The sequence below is a fragment of the Cnephaeus nilssonii genome (genome assembly GCF_951640355.1).
Source record: "Cnephaeus nilssonii genome assembly, chromosome: 17".
NCBI classification, from domain to species: domain Eukaryota; kingdom Metazoa; phylum Chordata; class Mammalia; order Chiroptera; family Vespertilionidae; genus Cnephaeus; species Cnephaeus nilssonii.
In genome coordinates, this window is record NC_137088.1 from 41,852,217 (window position 1) to 41,866,874 (window position 14,658).

The window sequence follows — 14,658 nt, forward strand, 5'->3', positions numbered from 1 at the left end:
CACGTTGCCCTCCCAGCTTCTTGGGCCCTATTGCAGGTACACTGAGATCCTTGTGAAATTCTTGAATGCTGATGTAACTCTCACTTCCATTCTCAGGAGTGCTCATTATGGGTCAACTCCAAATAACAATAACAATAATAATAATCCAGCCCTATGACCGAATCCCCACATAACAGGGCATTCACCAAGCCTCCCTCACTGCAGGCTATGTTAGCACAGCCCCGCTGCAGTACAAGAAAGGGATTGCTCCTCTCATTTGTTGCGAGCTGCTGCGATGATGAGCTCTCATCTCAGTCTCCCTTCTCAGTCAAGCGCCAGGCTTCATGTTGTAGCAGGAAACATCAGTCAGCCCGGGAATGGAAACCCTAAGACAGTTCTTTCACGTGCTTAAGCCTAAGTTTCTTCTCCTTTAGCAGGTGGTAATCCCCACGTTGAAGGACTCTGAATGGTGTCTGTGAGCTCCCACACAGAGCCGCACCCAGGCCCGCAGGGTCTGCCGTGCAGGGGTTTCGAGGGGCGATGGTCAGCTGGGTGGGTGTGGGTGGCGCAGCGACGGCCGCCCCTGCCTGACCCGGGCTGGCATGTGGGGCTGGGGTGCTGGCTGGGCGGGGTCCATGCGCAGGCTCTCCCCACAGCATCCGCGTGGGCTGCCACAAGCTCATCAACCACCACGTCTTCACCAACCTCATCCTCGTCTTCATCATGCTGAGCAGCGCGTCCCTGGCCGCCGAGGACCCCATCCGCAGCCACTCCTTCAGGAACACTGTAAGCCACCGAGCAGGGGAGGACGAGAGGGTGGGGTCCCTTGGTCGTCGCTGGCCTCTCCTGTCGCATGCAGAGCCTGGGAGGCCCGAGGGGCTTAAAGCTAGAGTAGGCATCACGTTCCCCTGCAGGCACCTCACGGTTCCCACTTGTAAGTACCAGCCAGGTTTTGTCTTATCAGGACAAACCTTTCCTGAATCATGTGCTTTAAACTTCATTTTAAATAACTTGTAGTGTATTCAGGGACCCCGCTTCTCTTCCTCCACATTCCTGGCCGCCAGTATTCTGGTCCCTCTTTCCTCCCATGGCCTAATCCTCATCCGTGCCTGCTTGGATACCTCTGCCGAGTGGAATACCCAGCAGGAGGGAAAGTAATATTGAAAGTAGGCGTGAGGCTTGCCCAGAATACTTCTGCCCCCCAGGGGTGGACATTCACGACGCTACCTGGCTGGGTCACTGGGAGAAACACAAATTAGAGAGGCGATGCAACGTGGAGTTGAGTGGTTCTGTGGAGAGGAAGGTGGGGCAGGAAGTGTTTTATGAAGAAAACTAGTGGAGGGTTAAGCTTTCTATCAATGGGTTTCATAGCGTAGGGGTAGCACCTTGCACTGCGTATGCTGGACAGCACGGTACCCAGACAGTTCTTGCCTAAGAAGTCCCAGCTTAGCAGGCAGCTGGTTCCGCTGAACGGCCCAGCGTGAGACGGTTTGGAACCAGGACCTGCTGCTTCTCGGCCCTGATGCCGCAGCGCAGTTTCAGATGGAAACTCAGAAACCCTCCCAGGCGAGGGCGGCCGGTGGGAGGCCATCAGGCGTCGCTGCCGTGCCTGCGTGGGACCTGGGTCTGCTCATGAGGTTTAGAGATTTGAGGATTAAGACCAGTCACCAGATCAGTGCCCCAGGATTTCGGTTGTGACCACCAACCCTCGTGCGGTCTTTCCATTTCCAGACTCTTGGTTTGAAGCCTGGCAAAGCCAGCCTATCAGACTGATAAACACACACTCTGACAGGAAGATAAAGAACTTTCCTCCAAGGCACGTGCTGGTGCTGATGTAACGATAACAGCCCTGAGCTTGTCTTAATCTCTACATGCAAATGGAACAAAGACCCATGTGATTGAGTTCCATGATAAAAATGAGACCCACGGGAAAAATACCATCACACGGGTGACTAGGTCCGGAGCTAGTCTGGAACACAGACTGACGGAGAATTAATTTACATCAGGGCCTCATAGTCTCATTTTTTATTGTAATTACTTGCCCATTACTTGCCCATGAGTTTATTCCCCTGCTTCTTTCCCCAAGAATCCTGTTTTTAAATAGATGTACATGTGCATGTGCATTGCTTTTTAAAGCACAGTTTTTTTTGTGTGTCTGGTAAGAACACTTAGCATGAGGTCTACCCTTTTAACATTTTGAGTGTACAGACGGTACTCGTAGTGATGGGCATTGTATGACCGAAGCTATGTCCTTTGGACAGCTCCCCACATCCCCTCCCCAGCCCCTGACCACCTCCATTCCACTTTCTGTCTGTGAATTTGACGACTTTATCTCAGGGAATTGCAATCCTACAGTACTCTTTGTTTTGTTTTGCTTTTGAACTCAGCCGAGTTATCAGTGAAAAGGAGAAAGGAGGCCAGGTGGATCTGAGAGCGCTGACCCTCCGGCGTGGGCAGCAGTGTTTTTCTTGGCCGCCCAGGTGCTGTCAGCAGTAAAGTCCTGCCGTGACCGTGGAGGGAATGAGGAGGAGGGGCAGAGGCCTATAGTGGGGGAAATGCTTTGCGTGGCCTGGCTGGAAACACGGATACACAAAGTTTATACATTCAGAAATGGAAGCCCTTTGGATAATGAATACCCTCTGAGAAGAGAACTTAACCTCGAGCCGAGGAGAGCTGGCCTGTGGGGCAGAGGTCCTCACCTTATTGTAACAGAGAGCTAAGGCCTCCCTGGGGTGGACACCGCACTTCAGCAGCAGGGCCCGTGGCTCTCGGCTAGCATTCCGCAGGCCTCGCTCCGCGCTCCGCAATGCCAGGACTGGCTTCGTGGCCCGGGCAGGCAGCCCCTGTGCCCTCCCCACTATCCTCATCTGTTAAATGAAAGGAGTACCCGGGTTGTTACCAGACTCCCTTCCAATGCTGATCTGTTCAGTTCTTAGACCGCAGTTGTCATGACAGTAAGTAGCTGAGACGGCTGCTTCTACTGGTGGTCTCCACCGGCTCCTGGTGGCTGAGGTCCCCGCCAGCAGCCTTCCTTCAGTGGCGGTCAGACCTCTTGCTGCAGCCCACCTGCCCCTCTCTCCTCCTCCACGGCTCTGAGAAAGGCAGAGACCCCAGAGGGGGCAAGCTGGTTGGAGAGAACGGATGGTATTTTCAGGAATATTGACAAAGTAGCCCGGACTGATGATTCGTAACTGGGTCATCTGTTCTTTGGGTGGGCCCGGTGAGGTTAAAAAGCCGTGTTGGGAGAGAGAGGGCTCAATGCAGAGCAGGGTGGTGAGTGAAACTTCCCTGAGGGCTTACCCAGCCCCACACATCGGGGTGCGTTGGGGCGGGGGAGCGGGGTACTTAACTCCCTGAGGAAATGGGCTGGCATTGGAGGGGACTCGAGGAAGCTCCTGGCCCCTTTTGATGCCCCTTGCATCATTATTTACATTTCTCCACCAATCTAAAGCTCAACCGGATGGCAACATATTTCATTCAGCCAAAGATGCAGTTAAAAATTCAAGATGTGTGTAAGACTCTAATTTACCTGGTGCCACGAGTAATTTGTCAGCGTGGTGCTCTGATGAGAAAGGGTTATTAATAAAGCACTTTTAGAAATGAGTCTCTGTCTGAGACGTGAGACTGGGGAGGGTGAGCAGGAGTGGCTGAGGAGGTAAGTATTTCCAGGTGCTCCTTGTCCATCATCCAGAGGAGCAGTGACTGGCCCGGGTGGGGCATTTGTGAGCATCTCTGCACTTGCCTCCAGAGAGACAGGCTTATCCTGGGAGGGCCTCCGACTGCAGGCGGGAGTCCTCCCGTGGGCGTATGGCTGTGGGACCTGTCCGGGTGCCTTTTTCTCATGTCGTTGTTATGCCTTTCAGATACTGGGTTACTTTGACTATGCTTTCACAGCCATCTTTACTGTTGAAATCCTGTTAAAGGTAATGGCTTTTTCATTGATCCTCACCTACTCTAGCGCAGCTGTAGCAATAATAGTTTCACTTCTCTGTTTGCTTTCCAGATGCTAGGTTATGCAGACTATGTCTTCACAGCTACTTTTGCGTTTGAGATTGTTTTGAAGGTAACAGGTTCCGCAGGGTGTGTGTAAGGGGCCTGCTCCTGCGTGTGACACACCACAAAGCAGCGTAAAGTGCTTTGGACTATTTTTGTGTTTTGTTTTTTATGTCATCTGTGACCAAGCTTATACTTTTTTTTTTTTTTTAATCAGAGGATTTTTTCCCCTGAAACTTCAACCTGTTTTTGCTCTTTCTTTTTAACCCTTGATGCATGTAGGACTTACTGTGGCTTCATGATAGTGATTGGAAATGATGCGTTGTTCTTTTTTTATATCCTCTGAACTGTGTCAGCTGATAACAGACACATCACTGCGTGTGAACTTTCTCCCACCCTTCCTGACATCAGAGTCGGAGGAAATGCATTTATCCCGTGAAGGGCATGGATCTCTTCTCGTTTCTTTGACTGAATTATGATCCAGTGGCCTAAAAATAGTAACAGCACTATTTTCTTGCAACAGGATTTGCAAGATAACTTGAATCTGTTTGTGTTAAGATATTTCATATCTGTTTTAATGGATGGGCTTACATTTACACAAACAAAAGGAGCACCTTTTGGCCAGGGTGCCCTAAATGTACTGCCCATGCATGAGCTAACAGGTGCCATTGCTGCATGCGGTTTGTGCACTGAGGGTGAGAGCCGCCTGGGGCCTGGAGACCAACCGCAGAGAGCCCGGCACCCCCTGCCCCCGACTTGCGAAGTGCTGTGGGTCCTAGCAGTCCTGGATAACGTGGCCTGTGACAACTGTCAGAGCAAATCATCTCCCCGTGGGGCGATGAGCTGGGAAATGAGGAATTTTAAACACAGTTTTCTTTAAACCATTTTGAGGTTTTTTTTGTGGGTTCATCTCAGGGGGAAAAAATGTATTTTATGTTATACTACTGTGGAACTTGGGCTCTTTACAAAACCTTCTGTAAAATGAAACCTCAATTAACATGGCTCGGGTATGGGGTATTTATTTTCTTTCCAGTATTATTATTATTACTTGGCAATGAAAACATTAGCGCAACACCAACTAAACAAACAACCTCTGTGTAAACATTAGTTAAAAATCTAAACATTTTAGTTCATTTTCTTGCCTTGAAGCCAGTGAATTTGGTTGTCAGCTCTAAGTCAGACCCGTGCCCGGGTCCGTGAGCAGATTCTAACAGTGGTCTCCACGGTAAGGAGCACAGAGGCTCAAGGCAGTGGGTGGGCGTGGGGTGAAGGGCACTCACCCAACCTCTGCTTGATCCCAGTTACTTTAAAAAAAAAAATTTCCCTTATATTCCTCAAACCAAATGGGGAAATGTTCTACTTAGTCTGTTAGCCTGGTTAATTGAGGTTTTATTTTATTTTCCACATGTCTTAGTTGTTAAATGAATATAGTTACTTTCTGGCTTTGGGACAAGTGAAATACAGGTTTATTTAAAAGAAAAAAAATATTGCTTTTTGATTTCTGTATATTTACCTCAGTGACACAAATCTTCCACGTCATTCATCATTTTGAAAGTATTTTAGAGAGTGGAAAATAAGCTAAAACAAGGATTCAGAAAGTGGAAATTTGCCAAGAAGCATCTGACATATGAAACAGTGGTTCCTGGTGGCCTTGTGAAAATGTGGAAGGCTTTTCGGTTATTTGGTTTAACGCATGAAATTACCATTTTTGTAAGTCAGAAAAGGTTGAGTGTTGGCAATTTCATATGGTCCAATTTTATTAGTCCCCAACTCTGTCTCTCCTCTCCTACACTTATCTGAGTCTTCCCCACTCTTCTATTTATTTATTGTATAAACAGTGAATTCTTTGTGTTTTGCTGTTTCCGTTCTGGGGAACTTCCTCACCCAACTCCTTTCGCATCACAAGTAAGAGCCTCCCTGGAGCACCCACGGTGTGGGCTCCAGGTGCTCGTGGCCTGTGACTAGAGAGCAGTGGGATGACTTAGGTGAGACGAGTGTGACGCTTCCTAGCCACACCTTCTCCACCCAGAGAACTGAGTGGGAAGAGCTGGTTAAGTGGGTGTACCGCTAAGGACCGGTAGGGGCAGGAAGGGGCCTCCCTGGGAACATACTGGTTTCTGTGTAGACAGAGCCAGTGAGTACTGGACCCCAGGACTTTTAAAAAATATATTTTTATTGATTTTAGAGAGAGAGAGAGAGAGAGAGAGAGAGAGGAACATTACTGAGAGAGAAACATCGATCAGCTGTCTCCTGCACAAGCCTGCAACCCAGGCATGTGCCCTGACCGGGAATTGAACCAGTGACCTCTTGGTTCATGGGTAGAAGCTCACCACTGAGCCACATCGGCCAGGCCCCAGCGCCTTGTCCAGCCCCTGGGTTGGAACAGTGTAGGCTCTCCCGGGACTCAGGGCCTGGAGCAGCACTGTGTGGGGAAGCCAAGTTGTCTGGGCAGCAAGTATGGTCACGTGGACTCTCTCCTGAGACAGGCTCTCGGGACATGCCAATGTTGTTCATGTTTGAAATTTGTTGTTGCTGTAATAAAGTCTAAATTGTCCTCGTCTTTTAATATGTCCCCAAAGTGAGCTTCCCTTTTTCCATTTTTGAACAAATTGCTCAGATGCTCAGCCCGGTTGGCTTGCATTTCTGGCTTCAAAACGCGCACTTGTTAGTAAAGATAGACTGTCCTCCAGGCGTTGTAAAGAGCCCAGGTCTCTCTTCCTCTGGGGAGAAAAGCCAGTCCACTCACCCAGGTTCTGCCCGTAGATGACGACCTTTGGAGCTTTCCTCCACAAAGGGGCCTTCTGCCGGAACTACTTCAACTTGCTGGACATGCTGGTCGTCGGGGTGTCTCTGGTGTCCTTTGGGATCCAGTAAGTATTCCGGGGTGTGGGTGCGTATACACCAGGACTGCTGGGCAGGATGGTTTACATGAGGAATTTTAACATGATTCGTAAAGGCTGGGCATCATTTTAATAATCACATTTAGGTACCTGGCAAAGCTTAATGGGTCCCTAGGCCAGAAAGCACTGGGCAGTCCCTGCTTTCTTGTGTTTCTCGTTTCCTTTTCGTGCCCATTGCTAGCTTGGACTTATTGCTCTCTGCGATATTTGCTTTCAGCAGAGAGTGGAAGAAGCCAAGTTCTAGTTCAAAGCTTTTTATCCCGCTTCCTCCAGGGCTGGCCCCAGGACCTTGAGGGCATCCTCTTGCTTCCCCATCTGTATGGGAGGGACTTGGACCAGGTGACTTCTTGGAGCCCTTTCTACTTTGGGTAGTGAAGCTTCCCTTGAGCTCCAGGACATATGACCCTTTTCTTTTGCCCTCTAAAATTTTCAGCTAGGAGGGGCCTGAGACGCAAGTCAGGGCCCCAGGTCCTCTTCATGGCATTTAGAGATTTCTGGTGGGAAATAGCCCGAGCTGCACCCTGCTTGCCTGCCACACCCGGGAGCTCCAGTGGGAGCACCCAGGGGTGGCCTTGCTTTCCTGCAGACTTCTAAGCACCACTGCTCAGTGCTGACCATCAGTGTTTCCTCCATGGGAGATGCATGCCCAGCTCTGGGCTAAAGGCGAATGGAGAGGCTCTGTCTCCTCAGAAGATGAAGCACCCCCACCTGAAACAGCCCGCTAAGGCAGCGGTCGCCAACCGGTGGTCTGCGGACTCTGGTGGTCCATGAGGTCTGGAAGGTTGGCGACTGCTGCTCTAGGGAGTAGTCCCCCTCACATCCCACCACCGCCCAGAGGCAGGGAGCCATGTAGCCATTAGCTTGGAAGGACATTCTAACCAGTATCTTTGCAGCTTTTATAAACTCCTGGCTGTGCCTTCCCTCTCCAGCTGCAGTCCTTGCCCACTGCCTCCCAAGCAGGTGCTCAGGCCACACCCTGCTAAGTGAGCTGCACTCTCTCCTACAGGACCTGCCCACCTGGCACTCCCTGGGCCTGCAGCCCCTTCCCCCTCTGTCTAGCTAACCCTCCCTCCCCCTGGACTCACCTGGATCTTACCTCCCTAGCGGGCCTTCCCAAGCTCCCCAAGGTGACACTCCCCTCATGACATCCCCTGTGTTGTCACACCTGCCCCATGGGGTTGCGATTTCCCATCTCACTCCTCAAGTAGTGGACTCCTTGAAGGCCAGCAAAACCCAGCACCAAAGCAGGGGTCCAAAGTTAGAAAAAACAACAAATAAAACAGAAGCCTAAAAGCCAAGTATTGCCTAGCATTTACATCCCCTGAAAAGAACAAAGCAGATTTCCTCAGTCCTGTCTCTGCCGAGGCCAGCTGTGCAGCTGACTCAGGGCCGCTGTGCATGGGCCTGGCCGAAGAGGGTCCATGGGTTGTGGCCATGCTCATCTGTGAGTCTCAGGGAGAGGTTAGCTCAGCTCCGCACGGGACCCAGCATGCTGTGTAGTGGCAGTAAAGTGAGAGCCAAGTGTAGTAACAGTCTCTGTGTTTTATCCAACTCTAATGCACTCTGCTTTCTTTCCTCCATTTCTCCCCGTAGATCCAGTGCCATCTCCGTTGTGAAGATTCTCAGGGTCTTACGGGTCCTGAGGCCGCTCAGGGCCATCAACAGAGCAAAAGGACTTAAGGTTTGGGCCTCTCTCCCGCAGGCGGGGCTTGCTCCGGCGGGGTTAGCTCTAATTGCTGACTTTGCTGGGCTGAGGCCTGATGGATTTTAAAGTGGGTTCACATTTGAAAAGGACATTTCTACCCAGTGGAGCTTCCTCTGTCAAACCTGATACCATTTTTAACTGTTATGATTTTCTTTATTTAAAATATTTTCTTTAAGTAATTACTCTTCATTTATTACTTTTATATTATTAATGGTGTTTACTTTGGTCTTTAAATCTATTCTCATGCAGGTTGTACAAAAGAGGGTTTATGTTTTCCTAAGTCCTTTTATGGGGTGGGAAGTCCTGTGGGCCTGTGTGCCAGGCAGTGCTGTCCCCGTCCCCCCCCTCAGCCCCCACCGTGGCAGGAAACCAAGGTGGAACCCATTACAAGGTGCTCTTCCCAGGCAGCCATGATGCACCGGGGCTAACTCCACACAGATAACTACCTGAAAACAGAGCCCCAGAAAGTCAGCAAATCATATGCAGATGCACAGACACATAAACAATCTTGGCTGGTATTAGTCTCCCCTTCATCCCCTCCCTGCTCTCTCCCCGCAGCACGTCGTTCAGTGCGTTTTTGTGGCCATCCGGACGATCGGCAACATCATGATCGTCACCACCCTTCTGCAGTTCATGTTTGCCTGCATCGGGGTCCAGTTGTTCAAGGTACAGGACGTGCCTTGGGGCACGAGGCCCAGATGATCTCTTCAGGGGCAAGCTTGCGTTTGACTCTCTGTGTCTGTTTTGTACTCAGGGAAAGTTCTATCGCTGCACAGATGAAGCCAAAAGTAACCCCGAGGAATGCAGGTGAATGTCCCGCACACAGGAGTGGGAAATGGGGAAGAACAAATGGAAGACTTGCAGGATTCGCCTGTGCTGGCATTTCAAAAGGCGTGGGCTCCATGAGGCCCATGTGCTCAGCCCGCGGCTGCAGCGATGGAGGGTTTCTGGGTTTTGTTTGCTTGTTTGAAGTGAAATTCACATCACATGAAGTTAGCCATTTTAAATCATACAATTCAGTGGCATTTAGCATAATCCCTGTGCGGTGTAAGCACCACCTCTATCTAGTTCTAAAGCTTTCCATCACCTCAATACAATGGATAGATGGCCTTTGATGTTTGGTATAGCCAGGGGTCCCAAACTACGGCCCTCCGAGGACATTTATCCGGCCCGCCGGGTGTTTTTGCCGCTGCTGCCTATCCTGCTTAGCAGCTGACTTATCAGTGTGCATAGGAATTTGTTCATAGTTTTTTTTTAAACTATAGTCTGGCCCCTCCAATGGTCTGAGGGACAGTGAATTGGCCCCTTGTTTAAAAAGTTTGAAGACCCCTGGTAGACTGTACAAACTAGAAGGGAGGGGTCTAAAAACCTAAAGTAACAGTTGAAATGCCCCAGAAAGCTCACCCTACAGCAAGCATGTCAAACTCAAAGGCTAACATAGGCCAAGTAAATGAGGCATGCAGCCTGCGGGCCCTGAGTTTGACATGCTTGCCCTACAGCCACTTGGGTAATTTTTCCTCAAACCAGAACTCAAAGCTCAACTCCCTGGAATTCAGGTGCTGGCTGCCATCTTCTGATAGGTTTCCTGCCACCCACATTTTGGCCATATTTCCATTCACAAGGATGGGCAGCAGTGAGATAAGGTGGGAAACACATGCCTCTTATCCCAAGCCGTGCAAAAGAATGTGAAGGCAGACACGGAAACCGTGGCCTAAAGTCTAAGATTGTGCAGAAGTCCCTGTGTCCCCATCCTTTGACGATGTCCCCAAGTGAGGTCCAGCTGCCTGCACTGGTTTGGGGTTTCTTTTTAGCAGAAGGTGCAGTCAGAGAGCACCGATGTAATGCGACTGTCTCTGCCCCTCCAGGGGCACCATGCCTGTAGGCTGGGGCTGGAGGGCGCCCCCTGGAGTTGAGCAGCTCAGCAACAGTGTGAAGTCACCTTCCCTTCCCCCTCTAAGCCTCTGCTTCCTCATCTGTAAAATAAAGACATAGACTCCTTCCAGAAATGAAATTCTATGAGAAATATTCTGTGCCAGAAATTATAGAATCTTGGGGGGAAAATGGGATATTGTTGGTATAAAAAGAAGTAATTCAATTAAAGCTAAAATGCAGATTAAGAGGATGCCTGGGCTGGCTTCCAGAGCTTATGGAATTCTCCAAGGCCAAAGCTTCTGGTTCTTCAGTGTACACGCTGAGCCCAGTGCATATGAGAAATGCTTATTGTTTGGTAGTTTTCATTTGTTATCTGGCATATGCCGATGGCTGCCTAGTTGCTCTGGAGAATACTCATTAAGCTAGTAGTTACTTGACGGTTATGTGAGCGGGAGAGGAGATTGAATACAGGGCAGGAGAAGGAGAAACACAGGCGGTGCCATGCTCAGGTTAGTGGCCTGGCTGGCGGACCAGGCGTGCCTGTGCCTGCAGTGTGGGGATAGGGCAGCCATGACCGATTTCACATCACGCCAAGATGACCCACATTTCTTTTCCTCCCTAGGGGGCTTTTCATCCTCTACAAGGATGGCGAGGTTGATAACCCTGTGGTCCGTGAGAGGATCTGGCAAAATAGCGATTTCAATTTTGACAATGTCCTTTCTGCTATGATGGCGCTGTTCACGGTCTCCACATTCGAGGGCTGGCCTGAGTAAGTACCGAGGGACGTCCGCAGGGAGGCGCCTCCTGCCTCGGGGCACTCCAGCCCATCCTTCTCTCCTGAGTGAGTCCTGCTTTTCTCCGCAGTTGCAGGCTTTCCCTATAACTTTTAAACTTTGGGCCACTTGCCCCTCTGTCTGATTAGACAAAAGATTAACCTTTCTGGCCAGCCTTCAGGACTCTTGGATTTGGGGAGCCAGGGGAGGGGGCATAGGTCCTAGGCAGGGGCTCATCTCAGCTGGCTCCTGGGGAGCAGCCCTGGATGGAAATGGGGAGCCCTCAAAGGCATTTGTTTTTCATGCCAACTCCCATTGGTAGCCATGTCAGTAAAGCTGCCATTACACTAAATAGGGTCTTGATAATGTCCCAAGCCATTCATCCACCCATCCACCCATCTATCCACCCATCCATCCATCCCTAGTACTAATATGTGCCAGGCGTTGATGACTGCCATTGTGCCATGTCTTTCACTGAGGTACTCACTTGCTCATTCATAAAATGTGATTTTGGTACCAGCTCCAGGTGACATGTTCTGCTAGGCACCTTGGAAAAAACAGTTGTCTCGATATGGTTCCTCCCTTCAAAGCCCAAATGCAGTTAGTGTGTCAGGTGATCAAACCAGGCAGGAGGGTCTGGTATGTCACAGACGTGCAGAATAGAGTCCTGAAGAATGGCTAGGATTTTGATGGGCAGAGTAAGAAAAGCAGGAAGAAGGAAGGAGGTGGAATACAAAAGGAGAGTCTCTTGTACCTCTCCTACTCTCTGCTCTCTGCTGCCCCACCCCACCTCTAGCTCCTGCCACCAGAGCATAGGTACGTAGATGGAGTCCTGAATGTCAAGTTCCCAGGCCTAGAGGGACTGCAAAAGGTGGACAGGCTGGTCTTCTCAGGCTGGCAGACCCTCTGGATGCACGAGAGAGCCAGGGAGCTCTACAGGAAAGCCTGTGGGGAAAGGATGGCTGGGTGGGGCTGTTCATTAGGGAGCTGGTGCTGAGGAGAGAAGAGGCGCAGAGAAAGATGTTTTAGTCTACAGAGGTTTTGAGTCTCAGGTTTCGAACATTGTGCTTTAGCAAATCATGGGGGCAGCTGAGGGGAAATGGACAAGGTTGGGACTTGGGGCCCAGAGGAGCTGGGCTCAACTCCGGGTTTGCCCCTGAGGAGTGTGACCCTGGGCACTGAGATCCCTCTCTGAGCTCCCATAAAATGGGGTGACAGTGATGCCCTCTTTTGCAGATGGGTGTGAAGGTGTGTAGCACACCACCTCTGGGTGCCCTGGAAGTGTTGACTCTGCATCAGAATGGGGCTGAATTTAACTTGGGGGCCTTATAGTAATGTCCCCTCTTCCTGTTGAGTTCTGCTGGGCCTGTATTTACTGCAGTTCAGTGTGTATTTCAGCTTGGGGGGCTCTCTTGAGTTCTTTGGAAATCCATGTTGCTCGCTATAGTCTTTGTCAGTGTGCAGTTTTCAGTTCAACCAGTGCCTACATGAGACTTCCTCCTCTTCTACCTGGGAATAGGAAGGAGTGTGATTGAATACTTGTGAAATCTTTTGTTTTTCATTCCTCCAAGCATCAGTCACAAATATATCCCAGCTGCCCCCACCTAGGTGCTGTGCTGACTGGGCCTCACACTAAGGAGGGTGCCTCAGAGACCCGCCTGTGTGTAGGGGCCTTGGGGCGGGGGCTCCAGTGAGGGGTCTAACCGTCAATGCCATGGGGACATTCAGAAGAGGGACACCCTGGGAAGGCAGTGGGGTGGGGCTCCTGGACTGGGTGGGGCTGTTGTGCTCATTGGGACCTTCTGCTCTCCAGGTTGCTATACAAAGCCATTGACTCGAACGGAGAGAATGTGGGCCCGATCTACAACTACCGCGTAGAGATCTCCATCTTCTTCATCATCTACATCATCATCGTCGCTTTCTTCATGATGAACATCTTCGTGGGTTTCGTCATTGTCACGTTCCAGGAGCAGGGAGAAAAAGAGTATAAGAACTGTGAGCTGGACAAAAATCAGGTTAAAGTCACACACTGTTTGGGCTTCTGTCCCTCAAGCAGGAGAGGGATTACTTCTCTGTTGATGGTTTCCCCATGCACAGAGGAAGGTGCTGCTCAGAGCACACCCATGGCCAGTCTGAGTCATTGCTGTTGAAAGTGAGGTTCTCAGATTCAGACTTGACTTTGTCATTGTGGGATCCACCCCAGACCTGGGCCACCTCTGTGGTCACAACCCACCGGTGACAGCTCTCAGTGTCATCTGGTGGTGGGGCCAGGGGCCGGAAGGCACAGTGATGCTCCCAGAGCTCCTAACGACCGTCTTTTATCTCCTCAACCTCAGCACTGTTGGCATTTCAGGCCGAGAGTTATTGCTACGCTTTGTAGCATGTTTAGCAGCATCCCTGGCCTCTACTTGCTAGATTCCAGTAGCACGCCCCAACCCCTGTTTTGGTGACAACCCCAAACATCTCCAGATGTTGCCAGATGCCTCCTGGTTGAGAACCGTTGGCTTAGGAGGAAGTGTGCTATCACACCACAGGAAGAGGCGCTAACTTTAAACTTGGGACTAAGATCGCACTGGTATCAATCTCTCGTTATCTAGCACCTTGTTTTAACCAACTCGATAGAAGCAGGGGCCTTGGCTCTGATTGTGTGATGGTGCGAGGGAGCCAAGTGGCCTGCATCTGGTCTCCCTGTACCTGCTCTGGGACTGTGGGTGCGTCCCCGATCCCCTCTGTGTCTGCTCCTTTATGTCTAAATTCAGGAGTTGCCTGTAGAGGCCCCTTTCAGCTGTAAAAGATTGTGAGCTGGAGATGCTGCTCTGGGAGTTTCCCCGGGTCCTCTATCATTGGCATCTTGGTTTGATGATGACAGAGTGAGTAAGAATAGTCTGCCATCCTGGGCTCCCTGGGGGAAGTGGCTGTGGTGAGGCAGTCTGTTTGTCTCGGCTGCAGCCATGCCCACTGGGGGACTCGTGAGGACAGTGCTGGCTTGGTTTCTAAGAAGCTGTTGCTTTGAGTTGTCAGGACATCTCTGCAGATTCCACAGTGACAGTCAGAGGGAGGCCTGGCCCCACTCTTCACCCCAACCAGGCAGCACCAGTGCCGAAATTATGTCACCACCGAGGTCCAGAGCAGATTCAGATTGGGGGTGGGGGGATCCCCTGGAGTCACTGTGTGAGGTCATAGCAGGGCCAGGGCCTAGACAGGAGGGAGCCTGTCTGAAGTCAGAACTGAGTCCAAGCAGAAGAATGGAAGTAGGTCTGGGCCAAGGTGCCAGAAAGGCCTAATGCCAAGCTGTGGGGGCTGGAGGCTCCCTCGGGCTCACTGCAATGGGTGGACCAGTCTCAGCCCCAGAGTGAGTGGGGAGGCCATCGTTACTGACCCAGAGGTCTGAGAACGGGAAGCCCCTGAGCCTCAAACGCAGATGGACACACAGCTA

At 50.8% G+C, this 14,658-nt stretch overlaps 1 protein-coding gene across 7 annotated transcripts in view; it reads left to right on the forward strand.

The window, feature by feature from the left end:
* The window catches only part of CACNA1D (calcium voltage-gated channel subunit alpha1 D), a 298,642-nt gene that overhangs the window by 220,907 nt on the left and 63,077 nt on the right, over positions 1-14,658 (forward strand). For all 7 annotated transcript variants that reach the window (XM_079794704.1, XM_079794707.1, XM_079794705.1 and 4 more), the window contains 8 exons: positions 636-765; positions 3,843-3,902; positions 6,736-6,842; positions 8,466-8,553; positions 9,136-9,243; positions 9,332-9,384; positions 11,072-11,218; positions 13,036-13,237. In XM_079794704.1, coding sequence (XP_079650830.1) covers positions 636-765; positions 3,843-3,902; positions 6,736-6,842; positions 8,466-8,553; positions 9,136-9,243; positions 9,332-9,384; positions 11,072-11,218; positions 13,036-13,237 — 895 coding nt within the window. The remainder of the gene's footprint in view (positions 1-635; positions 766-3,842; positions 3,903-6,735; positions 6,843-8,465; positions 8,554-9,135; positions 9,244-9,331; positions 9,385-11,071; positions 11,219-13,035; positions 13,238-14,658) is intronic.